The 19,868-nt window shown below is 25.7% G+C and overlaps 1 protein-coding gene across 1 annotated transcript in view; it reads left to right on the top strand.

The window, feature by feature from the left end:
* Window positions 1-19,868, top strand: part of LOC136971196 (uncharacterized) — a 135,921-nt gene that overhangs the window by 81,170 nt on the left and 34,883 nt on the right. Inside the window, exons 3-4 of the mRNA XM_067265672.1 lie at window positions 3,022-3,089; window positions 9,196-9,276. Of these exons, the coding sequence (XP_067121773.1) occupies window positions 3,022-3,089; window positions 9,196-9,276 (149 nt within the window). The remainder of the gene's footprint in view (window positions 1-3,021; window positions 3,090-9,195; window positions 9,277-19,868) is intronic.

Raw genomic sequence — 19,868 nt, 5'->3', positions numbered from 1 at the left:
ATCAACAATATTTTATGATAAATGTACTGAACTGTACAGTACAAGTAACCTAAAAATAGTCATATTAAACCAAACTCTATAGTTAATTTCTAGTAAGTACAAATGTATAAAAATTAAATATAACACGTTTAAAATGACCGCTATTACTTAATTGACAGTTTAATTACAATTAAGATTACGTGTTTAGGCCGTTAATTGAAATTAAAACTTGAAATTAATCACTTTATTCTTTAAAATTGCTCTATTTTACTTAACAATGGAAATAAAAATAACCATTTTTTTTATTTTATGAAACGGATTAGAATTAAGTAAATATGTAAATTTCCGTAATTATTAATTTAATTATAATCAAAAGTCAACTTCGTAATCAACAAATTTGATTATGATAAATATACAAGTAACCTAACAGGATTTAAATTAAATAAATTCTATTTTTCTAATGTTTATTTTTAAATTGTTTTTTTTTTCAAAAAAACATTTACTCTTTAACGAATTTATTATTGTTGTTACAGCAAAATAATAATTCTTGTAAACAAATAAAAGCTTTTAAAATTAATTATATAAACAAATATTTATTTTATAAGATTTCACATTAAATTTTTCTGGAAATTTTATGTTTCTATATCTTTACGTTATTCGCGTGTGTTAGGAGCGTGACAACACGCAATATTAACAATACGACATGTAAATTTATAGTATAATTACTGTTAAAATAATAAGTGGATCGTTAAATGTTTACGTTATAATTTGGCATGCATTTAACAGTGTAAGTTAATGGTGGATAATAATAAAATTGAGTTATAGTTGAAAGGGGTTGGATGCGATAAGGAAGCGAGGATCGTATCTTAAAGCATCACGCTATAAGAATAAAACAATTCAAGGCCCCACGATTGGGCCTTAATAAATGGGAAGGACTTTTATATTTAAGGCTGTAAATTCCAAATTCAACCCTGTATATAATGCATTAGTAAAATGGCAGAAATTGTCTTTAGAAACAGCAAAAGGAAATAATGATAATAATAATTTTAAAATTAGGCCTTAAACTGCATCCTCGTAGCTTGTTTAGCTTAAGGATATCGCTATGAGGATGGTGTCAAATTTGTTATTTGGCAGAGGGATAAGGGCCTTTTATATATTATAATTTAGACCCCACCTGCCCTTGATGTAACACATCGATAAGAAGAGGACGCCTTTTTCGTCACAGAATAAAATTTACAAAATAATAATAATACCTCGAATACAGGAAACGTTAAATCGAAGTATTTACGACAGTCTATTCCCATTTTTTATTTTATTTTTGCCTTTTTATTTGGTTAAATATCCGAATTTATTTTTTCTACTTATAAATTCGTTGAACTTGAAGATGTTGAGAACAAAGTTAATATATAACATTCCTTCTATGCGGTTTATGTTAATATGGAAGAGAGCAGCTGGTGGGTAGCTTAAATTTCAACATTTTATGTTGAAATAAAAGTACAAAATTTTCCCAAGGGATATCCTACGGAAACACTTGAGACGATTGACAAAAAATTATTGGATTGAATTTCCTGTATTTTTATAAAAATTCCCCAAGGGTTTGGAAGGCATATAAAGAAGCTAGAAAACACTTATATTATTTAAAAAGTTGAGTCAGTACATCATCATAAAAGTTTTCTATAGAAAAATAGGACGTCTGTGTGTCTGTTTTCATCTCTTATTTTTTTTTATAATGTTCTTTTATAATGTTATTAGCTCGTACCAGGGCCTCATAGAGATCAAGAGAGTTCAAAACGGGGACCTCGTAGAGATCAAGAGAGTCCCAGTTCATTATCATAAAAGTTCTCTATAGAAATAAAAAGACATCTGTGTATCTTTTCTCATCTCTTATTTTTATAATATTTTATATGTTCACAATGTTATTGCTTCTACCAGGACCTTGTAGACATCAACAAAGATCCCAGCCATTTATCTTCCCGAGGCCCTCAGTATGTAGCCTAGTGTTTAATTATATTATTTAAAAATAAAGGATTATTCATAATAAACATTGTTACAAAAAAGCTGACAACAATGTTGCTGGATTTTCGCGGCCTTCTTTATTTGTATTCATTTCTAGTAATTGATGCCATTACCTTTAAAAGTCTTCAGGTTGGTTTTGAAGATGTTAAAAAGGTGGGACCATATCTCCCGAACCAATTGTCTGACTTTTTTGAAAATTTCTTGAAATATTTTCCTCTAAAACATAAACAACTTTGCAAAATTTCAAAAATTTTCGGCAACTGGCATGTGATTTATTAAGCTTCAAAATAGGGGGAGAAAATTCGTGTCCTTCACACACACTAACTGCATACATACAGTAAACCCCCAAACAGTTTTTTGCATTTCTCAACATTTTGCGTCCAAAAAGTATAAATGTTAGGGAGGTCATTTTTTGATAAGTCACCATAAATATAACAGCCAGGCAGATACCTCGTAAAAACGCAATAGAATAAATAATTTATATTAAGTGTTTTTGAGGCTCTCTAAATATGATGCCAGTGCCAAATTGTCTTTCAGTTACCTGCTGAAAGGAACCAATCAATAAATTCAGCAAATCTTAAGAAAATTCTTTCAATTTCTCTTCAATAATGCCCAATAAAACTTCAAAAATTGAATAAAATTGCTGTAAAAAGACTCTAAACTGTCATAAAACAGTACTTTATTGTCAAAGTATTTATAATAATTTAATGTAAAGGTTAAATATAATTATTTAATTTAAGTCTAAACAATATATTTTTTAAAATGAAGATTTAACTTAAATATGCAAATTACTAATTAATTTGACTTAATTAAATTATGAAAATATAACACAGGAATATTAAAATCGTAGTTTTTAGTAATTTAAGTTTAGTGTTTGTAAGTATATTTAATTTTAAAATAAAATTAAAGTGAAATTTTACAAGTAAATTGAAATAAAATCATATATTTTAGAAAATCTATATTAAGAATATAAAGTTATAAAAATGTTTAGGATAATTCTGATATTTTTTTTTCTTTTTTTTACAGCCGTGAGAATTGTTACAGGTGTGTGGTTATATACCAGAAGCATCCCAACGTTTTACAGTATAGAGAAAGTAAGTATGGAATAACTTTTATTGTTTAACTCGTAAAGTAAATTTTGAACTGAAAAATTGATGTCAGACGAAAAATTAAGAGATAAGAAAGTGCGAAATTGGGATAATAATCGTTTATACTCACCCAAAATAAGTAATTAGCTACTATCTTGTTTCAAAAGGTGTGCCACACCTGGGTGTGCAACCAGGTGTACCAAGCAGGCGTGGTCAAAATGCTTTTCAGAATGATTTATTGCAAATGTTTAAGTACAGACGATTCTATCACCTAAACAGCAACTTTAGATTAGAAAATCGTATTAAAATTTTAAATTTCCTACGAGAAAATCTTAAAACTTTCCCACACAAAACGAGTTATGAAGATTCGTTCAGCAATTGGGCGATCTTTAATGACGTTTAAAAAAAAAACAAAACTAAGTTAAATTGCGTAGATCTCATAAACAACGCCTATTCTTCGTTTCAAAATTGTATAAATCAATTAACTGTAATTGAGAATTTAAAAACGAACAATAAACGCGCGATCCTTTTCCACATTGGATTTACTCTCTGATTATTAGTCAAATTTCAGTTTAAATTAACAAATCGCTTAAAAGATTTAAAAATTGACTGTTGCTCTTTTATTGTTTTCTTTTAAATTAATACCGTACGCAAATTACATTTATATTTCTTAATTTTGAGATCAAAATTTTAATATTATCTTATAAACATTAAATTAAACAAAGTTTTGTAATGTAATGTCTACTTTTACAGCAAAAAAAAAAAAAAAATTGATTATTGAGCATTGATTACGGCTTCAGTACGGTTTACAAAAATTGAATACGTTTGCAGCTTTGTGTAATTGAATCCATTTCAACAAGGAGGAAAAAACACCAGAAGAAACACAATACACGCAAAAAAAGTGTACAAAAATAATTACGTTATCTCACCAACACTATTTTCTTATTCAGCATCTTAATTGTTTAAGATACTGCACGAGGGATTTAAGAAATGACATTATTAAGACTTCATTTTTTTCTCCCTAAGATAATTTTTTTAATCATCATCTATAAAATAATAGCGTTTACTTTAATTTCTTTCAGTGAATAATATCAGTATAAATACAGATTCTTCCTAATGTTCTTGTATGCACAAAAGAACAAATGTTTTGATAAGTTTCCCTCCTAGCTCTTATTTAAATGTCCAAAAAAGTAATTCTATTCAATTCTTTTCTGAAAACCAATTATTTTGTGTTTCCTTCTGGAATTAAGAATAAGAGAGGGGAAGGAAAAAAATAAGAGACAATAAGACTTTCAAATGATTTAGATGTCTGTATGTGTGTGTGTGTGTGTGTGGAGGGGGTTCCTTTTTAATTTTTTAAATCGCTTCAATTGTTATAAATTTATTTCCCCTCCCCCATTCAAAAGCACAGGAATTGTGTCGAATAAATAATAAAGTAAGATTTTTTAATAATTGGTAATACTAATATAATTGATAATAAACCATGCGAATAATTGAAATAAAAATATTCAATAATTTTATTATTGTTAGAATCATAATATATTTTTATTTTATTTTATTATTAGTTTTTATAAGGTTCCTATTATGAAATGGGAATAATATGTTAGTTAATGAGATTAAATATTTATGTAATAATGACTTTTTTGTTCATTTTATTTTAGGAAAGAAGGGTTTTAACCAAATTAGAAATAAACTGAAAATTTTGAGGTTTAATGATTAAAAAGAAAGAAAAAATAATAATAAAATTTTCAATTATTTTTTTTTAGTTAAACTAAATTATTTTATAGTAGAAATTGTGTGATTATAGTAAAAAAATGTCGTTAAAATTTAATAGAAGTTGAATGAAAAAAGTAATAAATGTTTACTTTTTTTGTTTAATTTATGAAGCTTTCTAAAATTATTAATTTATTTTAAATATACTTCATCATATATAAACAGACGACGGACTACGGACACTTCACGACACGTTATTGAATCTTACTACACAGTATGAAACCAGCGAACAATGGCAGTTGGTCGTGGGTTCGCACCTCGTTAAAGGGTGTGGCCACGTAGGTTTTCTTCACGTTTATAACTTTTAATAGGGGTCAGTTTTCCAGGCTGATTACCCATGTGTCCTGTTTGCACACAATTGAATCTTAGTGTATAACATGGGGTTGGCATGCATTTCGGGATTTTTATCCTCAGTAGTCAGTCATACACACTACCCCTGTGTTAAATTATATAAAAATTTTTATCTCTTTTACACACAAGTACACGTAAAATATAAAATTACAGACGGTGCTCTACTTTATAATTCTTTAAAAATTTATATTCAAAATTCGAATTTTATAATTTAAATTAAAAATACAAATATCATTAAATGAAATGCAGAAAATATAAATTTGAAATTAAAAAAAATTGCTGTATCAAATAACCTTTATTTATACTTACATCATTTCGAAAACTGTGAACTACATCTAAATATAATTATTTGAGAGATAATTTAGTAAAAATTCAAATAAAGCATAAATATATGTAGTACTCTTCTGTATATTAGTGTATAAAGATGATAAAAAAATTATTAAGAAGGTTGGGTAAATATAAAATTACATTAACCTGATTGGTTAAGAAAATAAAAGCAACGACGCCTCTTTTTTAATTCAACCAATCGTTGTTAATTAAGCTATAATCATGAAATTGATACGAATATCGCAGAGGACGAGTTATATAAATAACATGTTATTTTCTTCAGAAAAAAACAGTAAATGAAAAAAATTGAAGGTATTACGCTTCTTTACGGTTCACTCTGTAAATGTAATATGATTTTTTCATATTATCGATAACAACTAATCTTCGCTAGTTTGTTCCTTCAGGCGCTGATACTATTCGAAGTATAGAAACTCATTACATGATTCAAAGAGATGAAGGTGAAGTGTGTCGTAAAGTAACTGGCTAACTTTCAATTTTATTTTTATTGTTTGTTTACTTTCCAGAGAGTTTTTCAAACTTATTTCAAACCGATCCACAAAAATATTGTACTGTACTGTACAGTACATTTATAACAGTGTTACGATTTCCTATTGATTTTATATAGTCAATATCTTTGCTTCTGTAAATGCAGAGGATATGGTCCTAATTCTTAAATTACTATAGACTTAAAATGATTATAACTTTTATATTTGAATGGCTAAAACTCGATAAATTGTTTCATATTCAGACCAAAATTTTAGGCATGTTCAGAGCATAATTTTAAGCTTTATAGAGCATATTCAAAGGCTAATTTTAAACATATCCAGAGAAAAATTTTCACCATATTAAGTGCATAATTTTCCTGTCAAAAGAACGAAATTATCTATAAATTTGATTCAATTTTACATATAAATGTGAGAAACCTATACAGAATTTTATTTAGATCTGTTTCTAAACGTGGATTCTACTTGAAGACACGCTATCCGAATATGCATGAACCGATTTTACAACTGAATATAGATCTAAAATAAAACAATTTTCAAAAAACCGAGAGGACATCTATCATCTGCAGCGATCAAATTCAACATCCAAAACCAAAATCCATACAATATTTCTTATTTTATAAGGATTTACATCGTCACGGTTAAACCCTAAACCATCCACCACAATCTCTTCAAAGAAATTTTCGTGAATATCCTTTACATCGTGGACCAATCTATAATATAATGTCTTGGTTCCTGCTTGAGTGGAACTAATGGAATGATCATGATACACGAGATACCATTCCGCATCCTGATACGAGATATACTTGAGGATGCATTCGTGACTCTAACAGCGATCTTCTATTTTACATGCAACTGTTGAATACGAAATTGAAGTTTTCATGACTTTCGATGATTTCTGTTATAAATAGCCCTTGTAAATCTGCGAACGAGTTGATACGTATAGGTTTAGGAACCGCAAAAACGATTCAACAAAGCGTGTGAGGATACGTTAAAGAGATGAAACGATTTGTGACGAATGGAACGAAATTCTTCAAGAATATAAATTTTCAGTGTTAAAACTGTTACAGAATTACACTTTTAACAATTAACTTTCTTACTTAATTAACATTTTTGCTAAAAATTTAGCATAAAATGCGTAGGAGCACGCAAATAACTTGAAAGAAGTGAGAAAAATGTCAACATTAGAAGCGATAAAGCTGGCATTTTTTCACTTCCTTCACTTATTAAACGAACCAGAAACGAGTTGCATAACTTTTCCGGCAAAACAATTAAATTGTGTATGGTGCCATCTGTTATAAGATTTTATTTTAAAAACTTTTATATTATTAATTATTATAAGATGGCAAATTTTAATTTTGATAGTAGAGACGAGTTTAATAAAAATCTTCATTATGTCCGCTCGAGATACAACGCATAGTTCCCCTCTATCTCCCCACCAAAATTAAACCTCATCTATCCTCCAAATACACAAATCGCCCTGCAAAATTTCAGAAATTTTCGACAAAAGACAGAGGAGTTATTAAAATTCAAATTGAGTGAACAAAATCGTGCAACCCCTCACACACACATAAAAATCCCCAAATTTTTCTGCATTTCTCGACATTTCAAGGTCCCCGAATCCAAAACTATAAAAATTTTGGGTGTCATTTCTTGACCGATCACCATACTTTTCCTCTGTTATAATATAACAGCAGGGAGAGTAAAATTCGAATTTATAAACTTTACTTATAAAAATAAAAGGCATTACTAATCTAATATAAATTTAGTCCAAAAATACATCCAGAATTTTTTTATTCTAAAAATTTCGTTAATTTTTTTAACACTGATTTGACACGATATTAAAGACCCAGATTTTTTTCATAAATTAAAATAGTCGTTAGCCCATTATTTAAAATAAAATTTACAACATAATTTAGATGAAATCGTGACGTAATAATGACTTTTATCTGACTTCTGAAATATTCTGGAAGGTGATTTAATGATATTGGATTGAAAGATCTTACGAAAAGTTTTTGATGTATGACGTAAACTTAGCAGAAATGATCATCTGACAATAATTTTCTGATACGAAGGATAAATTTAGATCCAAAAAATGACAAAAACTGATCTATTTTTAGTGCCCTGAGCTTCTCTTAATAATTAATTTTGGTTTGTGATGTCATACGAAGTGAGATTTCACAGGAAAAATTTATAAATTTTAAGTATTTTCAATAGAAAAAAATTATAACAAAATATTTCGAATTTTTTCGCCTTTTAATCACGCATCTTTGTGTATCTTTAGCTTTGTGACTTTTCTATGACGTAGTAATGAATTTTTCCTGTTTATTAACAACGTAACTGACGCTTTATAAACAGAATTTGATCATGACGTAATAAATAACATGTAGCGGATTTTAAATACGACGTAACAAATGTAGAAAATTTTAATCATTGTGTAACAAATAATTTACGTAATAATGAGCTTAACAATGACGGAGAAAAGTTAAAACACTGTCAAATTACTACGTGTCCGTGACGACACTTTAATAATGATGTGTAAAGCGCGTGATTTTGAAATTTCTGTCTCGTATAACGTAACAAAAATTGTAAACAAAAATTACACAGAGATTTTAAATTACGTCACAACACGAATCAACGTATTTACGTTAATTTAAAAACAATAAAATCCAAGAAAATAATGTAAAATATTAAATTTCTTTGATAAAAGTTGAAAATGTCATTGGTTCTGAATGTGAAAAGTGAATTTCCAAACTTTAACAATAAATAAATAATACATAAAAAGCATTACATCTCTGGTTAATACCCTGACCCTAGACAAAAGGGGAATTTTATAAGGAAAAATAAAATTCCTTGAAAGGGGAAGATATATATATATATATTTACTGATACAAAAATTTCTCTCAACATAAAATCCATTTTAGTTTACAAAATCCTTTCTAAACATCAATAATAATTCCTGTCAAAAATTTCTCCTTTAACGCTTTATAAAAAGGGAAAATTTAACGAAAAAATCAGTAAGTTTATGAAATGCAATTTTCTATTTTTATCGAATCAATCATCGTCAAATATATTTTACAATTTACAATCAAAAATTACAGTTTACAGCTTCAAAAATTATATTTTTATATGTATATATATATATATATATATTTTAGCGTATTGTGATGAAGAACAGACGTTAGAAACAGCCTGCGCTAGACTTACTGTAGATGCACAGCTCTACTCCATGTTTAGAGGTGAGTTTTCTTGTTAAATATTTATAAAAAATTTAAAAAAATACAATTTTTCGTGTAAAAATTTAAAATATATGCTTAATTTACAGCTTAATTAGCAATATTTTCGACTGGAGACTAGCTGCATATTGTGTTATAAAATCTTAAATATTAATTAAAATATTTAAATTATTTTGTACGAATTTATTAGAAAAATTTATGAATTATCACGTCAAAAGACTAGAGAATATTTAAATTTGTTTAATTTATCCTCACGCACACGTCATTAGAATTCACAAACACGTTTCTCTTTCTCGGTGACATTTTCATTATTGCGTCACAATAAATATTATCGATCATTATTTATATCTTTATTACTACGTCATAAACGACGTAATAATACTCTATTATTTTGTCATCGTATCACTTTCTGAAAATTTACATATCACTAACTTTAATAATAATGATAATTACAACGTCAAAATTTCTTTTTATATTTTATATATTAAATAATAAAATTACATGTTTCAGTTATTTTTATTTAAAAAAAAAAATACAAATCTTTAATTTTTCCATCAAAATGTTTTAAATTTGAGTGACGCAACAGATATAAAATATGTCATAATTGAGAACTTGATCCGCTTTATTACGTGTAAATTAAATATTTTTACGTCATTTATTGTTAAAATATTTATCAATTGTGACATAATAATTACGGAAACGTCACAGTTAGAAATTGATATTTTTATTATTGTGACGTATTATTGAAAGCGACGATTTTTTGTATCGTTTTTAATTACTACGTAATAACAATGATGACGTATTAATGAAAGCGATGACTTTTTTCGAAATTTTTCAATTACTACGTAACAATGGAGCGGTGTGTTCTTTTTTTTAAAGTGACGACTTTTTTGAAGGAGTTCTTTTTAATTATTACGTAACAACTTTTGGGTTGGAGTTCGTTTATTTTACTTTTAGCTTCGGAAATTAATGAGTTTCTTCAAATTTTCTGCTATCGTTGTATTGTTATTGGATGGAGTTAATGATTTTTCTTTGAAGTGTTGCGAAAGATAGTTGTTTACCGAAAATGTTTGATTGGACATACTTTTTGGAAAGTTTATTTTCAACAATTTTTTGATGGAAACGTTAAAGTTTAATGATTGAATTGTTATCCTTCTGTATACAAAAATGGGATGAAGGTGCACAATTATCTTACGATTTATACGTTTTTTAAATATCTCAATAAAAAGATAAGAGAAGTTTTTAGAATAAAATCAGTGTTTCAATTTTTAAAAATTTATCACTTTCAATAACACGTCATAGCAACATAAACATCAATTTCTAATTGTTGACGTTTTTTCATAATTATTACGTCACAAATTTGTAAATAGTGATGTAACAATTAGAATATATTTTTCAGTTTTTGTGTAATAAAATACAGTACATTTTATTTATTTGAAATTGAACGTTTTATCTATTTTACAATTGTTACGTCAAACAAACTTAAAATAATTTGACGTAACAATTCTTTCAGAATTTAAATATAAAGATAAAGCTTTTAATTGGCTTGTTTACTATTTCATAAATGTTTATAAACTTAAAATGGGCGGAGGTTTAGGAATATCTTAAATTTATCAAAACTTTATTGATTTGAAAATGGAGACATTCTGAAAACAAGATAAGTTATCCGTCTACAGATCTAAATTACTACATTATTAACGATAAATAATTTTATTCCAAAGATTGTAAATTATTATTATTACTATTCAAAGTCGAAGATTTAATAGAATTATGAGATTCGTGATTGGAAATAATTACAACTTGTTAATGTTTGGTCTGATAATAACTTTTAGATTGTGTAGGAAACGAAAATTAAGGTATTATCAAGGTTGATCTATCGATTTAGTGAAAGATGCACTCGTGCACTGTATACGGCAACATGGAGTAGATGGTAAGTGATACACGAACATTCCAAAAGTTTCCCCCCTTGCTTATCTTAAATATTTTTATGATAAGAAAAACGTTTGGAGAAATTAGGGGGGCGGTTTCTACTGAAAAATCGCTAGAAATTTCAATAAAGTTTACAATTATCTGTATTATTTCGTGCTTATTAGCTTATTTCGTGATCAAACCGTAACGCATTCGATAATTAATGGTATTTAATTATAACGTTAAGGAGATAAAATTATTATCGCAGCAACAAGTTTAACTGTTTATTGTAATTGTTGTTTATTAACAAGTAAACAAAGTTGAAAGCAATTTTCTAAGTTTTCTTCCATACGAACTGATAATGGAAATAATTTCGTACTTGTTCGTAACAGCTGCAGTTACAGTTTGGAATGTATCACAAGTAATTTGATATCTTCTGTTATGATGAAACGTAACTGGTGTAATTTTACTGATTAATTACACCGTTACGTACTGTACAGTACGTGTAGGTAACTTCATTTGCGTCGATACTTTACATATTGTTTTATAATAAAAATATTCTTAATTAATTGACTGTTACGCATTGAATTTTTAACTGTAGTAATTATAGTGAAGATAATTGTTACGTAATATTTATTTTTAACATAAATTTGGATCTCGTACTTCCGTACTTCGTTATTATTACGTCACATTCTTATATTAAACAATAATTACGTAATAACCAAAAAACATAAAAAATATTATGTATCTCATAAAATGTATTTGTATCGCGGGTTTCGTTGTTATTACGTCACATATTTATATTTAACGGTAATGGGTAACAATTTAGATATCTGTTTAATTTCACTATACACATAAAAATGATTATTACGTAACAACTTAACTTCAATTTGTACCAATTTATGTGTAAAGTGAAACGAAATACAAATATATTCATTGTTACATCATTACCGTTAAATATAAAAATGTGACGTAATATCACGAAACATGAGATAAAAATTTATCTTTAAAACAATTATTATGTATCTCGCGTTTCGTTATTATTACGTCACCTGTTTATATTTAACGGTAATGACGTAACAATGATTATATTTGTATTTAGTTTCTATATCCATATATAAAGTGGGCGGAGTTAGATTTATTCTTATGTTTAAATCCTTTTAATTGGCTTATGTAAAGAGTCATTATTACGCTATAATACTTTACCATAAAACCATACCATACCATACCATAATTATTATATAATACCATACCATAATTATTAATCGAGAGTTGTATTAAAATTCAATTGTTACAATTCTGTTTAAAAATATTTGTAACCGAAATGATTTTTTAAAATTTATTGTTATGTAATAATTAATTTTTATTATAAATTTAAAAATTTCAACTGTTACGTAACAATTATTTAGAGTCCGATTTTAATTGATATAGCCTAATTCTAAATAATTCATTGTTACGTAATACATAAGTAGAATATTACAATTGGAAATTATTTTAAAACGTAATTGTTACGTAACAATTAATTTTAAAAATATATTCTTCAATGAAATTGAAGCGGAATAATTTAATTATTTCGTAAGTTTTACGAAACAATACATGTTTTAAGATATATTTAAATGAAATTAAATGAAAACATTTTATAATTAAAGTAGTTTTAACCGTTTTTAATTGTTGTAAATACTGTAAAATGATTTTTTAAATTTTAATAAACGTTGTATGTGAACTGTTAACAGTAAATTTGATTGGTTGTAAAGCTTAAAGATATAAAAATCTTCAAATAATTTTGTAGTTTAGTTGAGTTGAACTCATAACAGAAACAATTTCGAGTGTAATCGCTTTGGATATAAACAACTTGCAACCAATTTTCTAAGTTGAAATCACTTCATTTGTAATTGTTACAGGCAAAAGTTACAAGCAATTTTGTTAGCGAGTTGATACAAATTTATAACTAATAACTGATTAAGTTATATTTTCTCATTTCTCCACATTAAGTTCAATTTATAAAAATAAATGTATATTTATTGTTATTTTCCGGCATCTCAATTGATTTTACTTCTAATTTTTCGTATTTAAGTGGTATATAATTAGTTTTGAGTGTTTAATGTATGGAATGAAGGCTAATTTATGAAGAAGATTTTTTAAATTTTTAAATAATTAAATTAAAATTGTTTTAATTGTCTGTAGAGTAATAAAGGCCAAGATTTCAATTTTAAACTACTCATACATCGCTAATTAATACTTAAAAAATTATTTTCGAATACAGTAAATCCTGTGTAAACCGACTGGCACGGTACAGAATACTTTTTCCGGTTTGGCAAGTTTCCGTTTTAAACAGGAATTTTTAACACGAAGATTTCTGCGTTTTAAGAATTTGTCCCGTTTAAGCAGATTTCCATTTTATTAAGGTTCCGTTTTGAACACTATAGTACTGTATTTTACAATAATTACGACTATTTATTAAATATATTTAGAAACATGTATTGTTACGTAAAATTTACGCAATAATTAAATTATTCAGTTTCGATTTCATTGGAGGATATTTTTAAAATTTTTTCTTACGTAACAATTAATAAATTTTTAAATATATTTCAATTAAAAATACTGTATTTATACGTTACGTAACAATGAAACTTTTCCTTATTGAACTATTTAAGGAGCAATTTTCATTGTTTTGGGCGTTTTAAAATGAAATTTTAAAATGTTTATTTTATTTAGATAATTCGTTTTTATGATGATAAATTCAAAAATTTGTATTTATAACAGTCAACTTTTACCTATTAAAATATATTAAATAAACGAAGAAACTGATAGAAAATATAAATTAGAATTATGCTTATTCTTTATAATTAATTATTTATCTTAAGTGAAATTAAATGTTTAATAACAATTAAAAGTAATGCAATAGGAAAAATATGTTTATTCTTTAAATTAGTAATTAAATTGTCGATTTATTTTTTGAAATTAATTCCTTTAAACAACGATTAAAATCGCTTAATAATTAAGCTTCCAGTACAATTACTTTACAAACTCTGTTTAATTTTCACAAATTGTTTTCGAACAATTAATTTATCAAGTAAAAAATCAGTTTACATATGGAACAATCATTGTTTGAATCTCGTTTTATCTATTTTAAGCTAGATAACACGTGCCAAAACCGCAACCCTGTTAAATTTATATGAGATAAGTTAGTGTACTTAAACGAATTAACACACAAAGTGCAACTTTTAAAAATTTAAAGTATGATTAAATTAATTTTAAACTTCTAAATTACTTAATAATACAACAATATAATGAAATTATAATATTCTAAAATAGTTATAAAGCACAACAAATCATTTTATAACAATGTTATTGTGTTGTAAATAAGGAAACATAATAAATGGTAGAGTAGCATGAAATTCAAAACGTACGATATATATTGGCCCTTACAATAGCATTAATTACTGTTAGAGGAGCATGAAATTTAATAATTAAACATAACTACATTATGATCTATATCGTTATTTAAGGTTAAATTATGCTACAATAATATTAAATTTAAGTTTCACTCGAATTAAATCACTATGTATCACCGGTTTGTTAAGGGAATTTTAAGATTGTTCCTTGATTAATTCGTAAGGAAAATCAATTTATTTAAAGTATTCCAGCGCGGAACTACAGAGTGGATTTTACAAATACATAAATATAGGGATTTTGACGTGAAATATCAAGAGATAATCTGAAGAATAGGTGAAAAATTATGTTAAATGTAAGGATGTGAATAAGTGATGCTACTCCGTGATGCCGCATAGAAAATGATTATAAAAAATGCATTTTTTAAAATAATTTCTTATCTAATCTATAGATAAAAATCTACATTCAATTGTATACGTTACGCAGTGAAGAGTAAAATGAAGCAGATGTGATGTTACGATAAAATTTTGTATAGCAATCGGAAACTGATTGTGATATAGTAAATCAGGATAAAGACCATCCTTTGCCTGCTTTGGGATTTAGTGGTGTGTATCGTGTAGTTAATGGGTCGTTTCCTAACTCCTATTAATTTTACACCATACATTTTACTGATGTGCGGTCGAGTGAATTAATTAATCCACTGTAAGTATTACGTCTTTGTTACTTTAATATACTCCAGGTATTAAAATAAAGTAAAAATACATATTTAAACTACAAGTTAACAACGTTCGAAAATTTATATATTGACATTCAAACGGTTTCAATGTTCATATGTATTTTTCCAATAACATGTGTAATTTAATGAAGAAATTCGGTTGTTTCCATGCTTATCTACGTCGTAACGATGATGGTAGATACATGTGACGATGATACACGTGCTTATCATGTGATATATTTATATGATGATGCACGTATTTATCTAGGAAATAGTGATGATTCTATGTGGATATAATGATGGTTGTGCTAGAAATTGAATCTATTATAGATGATAATTATATGTTGAATTAGTAAAACTCGATTTAATTTAATCGAATAATTGGATGATGTGAATTATGACGAGATGATCTTGATGATAAGTGGAAGGTATTGAGATTGATCTTCTACAGTACTGCATAGTACAGTACTGTACAGATACATCAACATTTGAAGAATACAAAATCAGTAAATTGAATTGCTATAAATTTTTAAATGTGAGGCATCAGAAAAATATAATTTCTTATTATATTTTAAAAGAATTTAATACAAAAATTGTAATTTCTGTAATGGAATTTATAAAAATGCTTAAACGTTCCAATTATGTATATTAAAAGCATAAAAATTACAGGCATTATACAATTTTATATAGTTAAATATTAATTAAAATGTTGACTTTTCAAAACTTTTATATAATTATATTATAAATTTTATCAAAATCTGATTAAATTTTAAGAATACAAATAATAAAAATTTGAATGTGTCGATAATGATTAAAGCAATCAAATTTTAACGTAACTCCTCCCACTTTTGCTTCTTTAGCTAAACATTGGTTTAAGAAACTGTGATCTAAACAATCATCTTTGATATGTTCAGTTTATCTTGAATATTCAGCAGTGAACCTCTTATGTTTACTGTAATTTTTTGTGTAATTTTGCGAAATTTTAATCTACAGGATGACGAATCATTAAAATTACGAACATAAATTTTATAAATAAAAGCTAATGTCTGATGAAATATGAGAAGTAAACAAACTAGAAACTTTTAATATGATTAGTTTAAAAAATTGAATAGCCTAGATATAACTCCTCCTACTTTTACTTCATTGGTTGAAGAAATTATTTTAAACAATCATTGAAATCATTCAACTATCTTACATTCTTAGCAGTGAGCGGGCTATATTTATAGTATCTTTTTTAACGCAATTTTACGTCTTTCACGATTTAAAAATTATAATTTATTCTTAACTGTTAAATTTATATGAGATAAGTTAGTGTACTTAAACGAATTAACACACAAAGTGCAACTTTTAAAAATTTAATTCTTGTTATTTAACGTTAAATCAATGCAACAATAAAAATAAATAAATGGATAAAACCTCATTAATTTTTATTTAAAATGTTAACCAAGCTTTGAATAGTTCCAATAAACTATTAAGTTATTTATTCAAATTACAATTTATTTAAATTTTTACAAATTAAGAAACTAAAATTGAATTTTATAACCGAATAAAAATACATTTTATCCATGATACAATGACAATTACAAAATGCAGAATTTTTATTAAAAATGCAATATTTACACAGTAAAATATATTAAATTAACATTTATTTATTTAAAAATAATGTGAATAATAATATAAAAAAACTAAAACTAAACTTAAAATCAATAAAAAGAAAAGCGTTAACGCATTAAGTTTATCAGCTGCTATCTTCTATCAATTTTAAACCGATAAATTGAAGATTTCGACTTACATTTCGTATAAAAAAATCATATAAAATTATATAAAAATCAATGATAAATATCCATATTTATCATTAATTAATTCTTTTATCCAACAATATTTGTCATTAACATATTTAAATTTCGTTAATTTCTGTGCTGAGATTACTTGCCTGTAATTAATTTTACGATCGTAAACTCTACTAAATTGTATACCCAACACAAAGCTCGTATGTATACGCACGTATACAGATACAAAATAAATATAACCTATATAAAATGAGAGCGAAGTAAAGGATTTACTCATCGTGTAACGCATTAAACGAAAATTAGTTTTAATAGTTTTATAACACAACATTAATTGAAAAATAATGTATATTAAACAACTTAGTAATTATATTATCAAAGCGTTTATATATATTTATAGTTTTCTCCATCTGTTTCTGATTGTTAATCAAACATAAACGTTAAATCCTTTGTTTAAAATTTGAGGAATATGATAGAAGTTAATGAACCACAGGACGTAATTAAATATCAACAGAAATTTTGTTTACAAACGGATGAAAAATTGTTTACGATAAACACAACAAAGTAATAAACCTTAAACTCCAAAGGAACCAATCAAGTTTTTGGTTACAAGCTTCCTATACTTAATCATGTATACACAAACTAATCTTAAAATGAATAAGTTTTAATTAAAAGTGAAACGAATAAATTGAATCCATAGAATATTTTTAATTATTTTCTTTAAAAATAAAGGAATTAATCTCTCCTCTTTACATTTATACAAGTCAATTTGATTAAATTAAAGTATTAAAATTTTAAATTGACAAGTTCTTTACGAGTAATAAATTATGTCTATAGAAGTTTTATAAGTTTACAAGTTTCCTGACTTTATAATTTAATTTACAATTGGGAATTGAAGGTATTATTATACATGAGAATTTGAATAAAGTCTTTAAATCTCATTAAATTCTACATATATTTTATTAAAATATTAGTTTAATCTTATTGTAAACAGCTATTTAAAGTTTATATTATTACTATTATTATCATCATTCTGGAATAAAATCATTAATTATAAACTGAAGAAATTTAGTTTATACGATACATTTTTAGTCGAATTTTAATGTATAAATATGGTTTTTAAACTATTTATTTAAACTTTTATTATTTACTTTAATTTACATTAAACCGGACTCGTACGCTGTCGAATGTATTTTCCGTTTTGAGCAGGTTTTTTAAAAATAGAAAATCTCTTCGCTTCGAAGAACTTTTTCGGTTTAATCAAGTTTTTATTTTATTCACCCGTACACACCGGAATAGCACGGTACCAAATATTTTTTTCTGATTTGTCCATTTTTGACAGGTTTTTAAAAAACAAAATCGCTCCGTTTCGAATAATTTTTCCTGTTAAAGCAGGTTTCTGTTGCGACAGGTTTCACTGTATTAATTAATTAAAAAATTTGTTAATTATTTTCCTTAATCAAGTAATCGTAATTAGTAGTTAATAATTAAAAAATTAATCATAATTAACTTGTAAATTTTATTTAAAAATTTTATATAAACCTTATTAATAATTAACAAGAAAGCTTTAAAGTTTATAAAAGTTATTTTATCATTAAAATATAACTTAATTAACCTAATTGAATGTTAAGTTAATTAGATTTTAAAGATAAATTTGTTTAAAATATTTAAAAAATAAATAAAAATTAAATTATAAATCTTACTTTAAAATTCTAAACGTAGTAAATATTTTAAAAGTTTCTTATTTTATAAGAAAAAAAATATATAGGCTATATATAGGCCTATATGAAGTATTTTAAAGTATTTACATAATTCTCTATCAAAATAAATGAAAAATACTGTTTTAAAATAAAATTTATAAGTTTGAAGATTGTAAAACAATTTAAAATAAAATGAAATGAATTTCAGATTTATAAATCTTTTAATTCCAAAATTTGAATTTAAAAATAAAATAAAATAAATTTTAAAAACTCAGACTGGAGGGAAATTAGTTAGATGAAGTTGAATATAACATCTGAATTAAATCAGAAATTTTATTTATTTCTTAAAATAAAAATGATTAAATAAGTAATTATAATTAATTAACATTTTAAGTTTATCTAAAAACAGTTTTGAAAGAAATAATTATAAAAATATTTTAAAAAATTTATTTATTAACATAATTGCTGTTTGGTTATTCACTTTTACATCCAAATCATTGTCGTGTGAGTAGGATATTCCTTGCTTTATAACTTAAATTCTTATCAAAATTTTATGCAAATCACCAACTTAAACAAAATAAAACATAATGGATATAATAACGTAAGTATTTTCTAGTGAAAAAAAAATAATAAAAATTTTGTGGATAATCATTAATAAGAATTGGCCTTCTTTCTTACATAATTTCCCTTGGGGTGCGTTGGGATCTATTCAACTTAAAGTCATAATGAAATTCATGAACGTTTTACACCCTATGACGACTTTTTACTAGAGATATCGATTGTAAAATGTTGAGAAAACTTTCCTCGTCTTTATCCACGAACAAGAATAAATGGTTTACTTTACTAATAACTTCTACATTTTTAACTTTCTTCGTGTGTTAAACCACTTTTATATGGAAGAAAACTGGTTAAAATTTATTTACAAATGGTCCTTTCCTAGTTTACTAAGCTTATGACCACTAAAATTGCTAGGAAGTTTGAGTATATGTGGCCAAATGTTTGGATAATAAAACATGCTCTACCTAGCAAGTTGTTTATTCTTGTAGATGTTCAAGATCGCTTAATGAATCGGGTCACGTTAAGTCTGTAATC

The sequence above is a fragment of the Centruroides vittatus genome, unplaced genomic scaffold, assembly GCF_030686945.1.
Source record: "Centruroides vittatus isolate TY-2023 unplaced genomic scaffold, ASM3068694v2 contig_235, whole genome shotgun sequence".
NCBI classification, from domain to species: Eukaryota; Metazoa; Arthropoda; class Arachnida; order Scorpiones; family Buthidae; genus Centruroides; species Centruroides vittatus.
The sequence above is the reverse complement of the archived record's forward strand: the minus strand, read 5'-3'. Positions and strand labels throughout refer to the sequence as shown.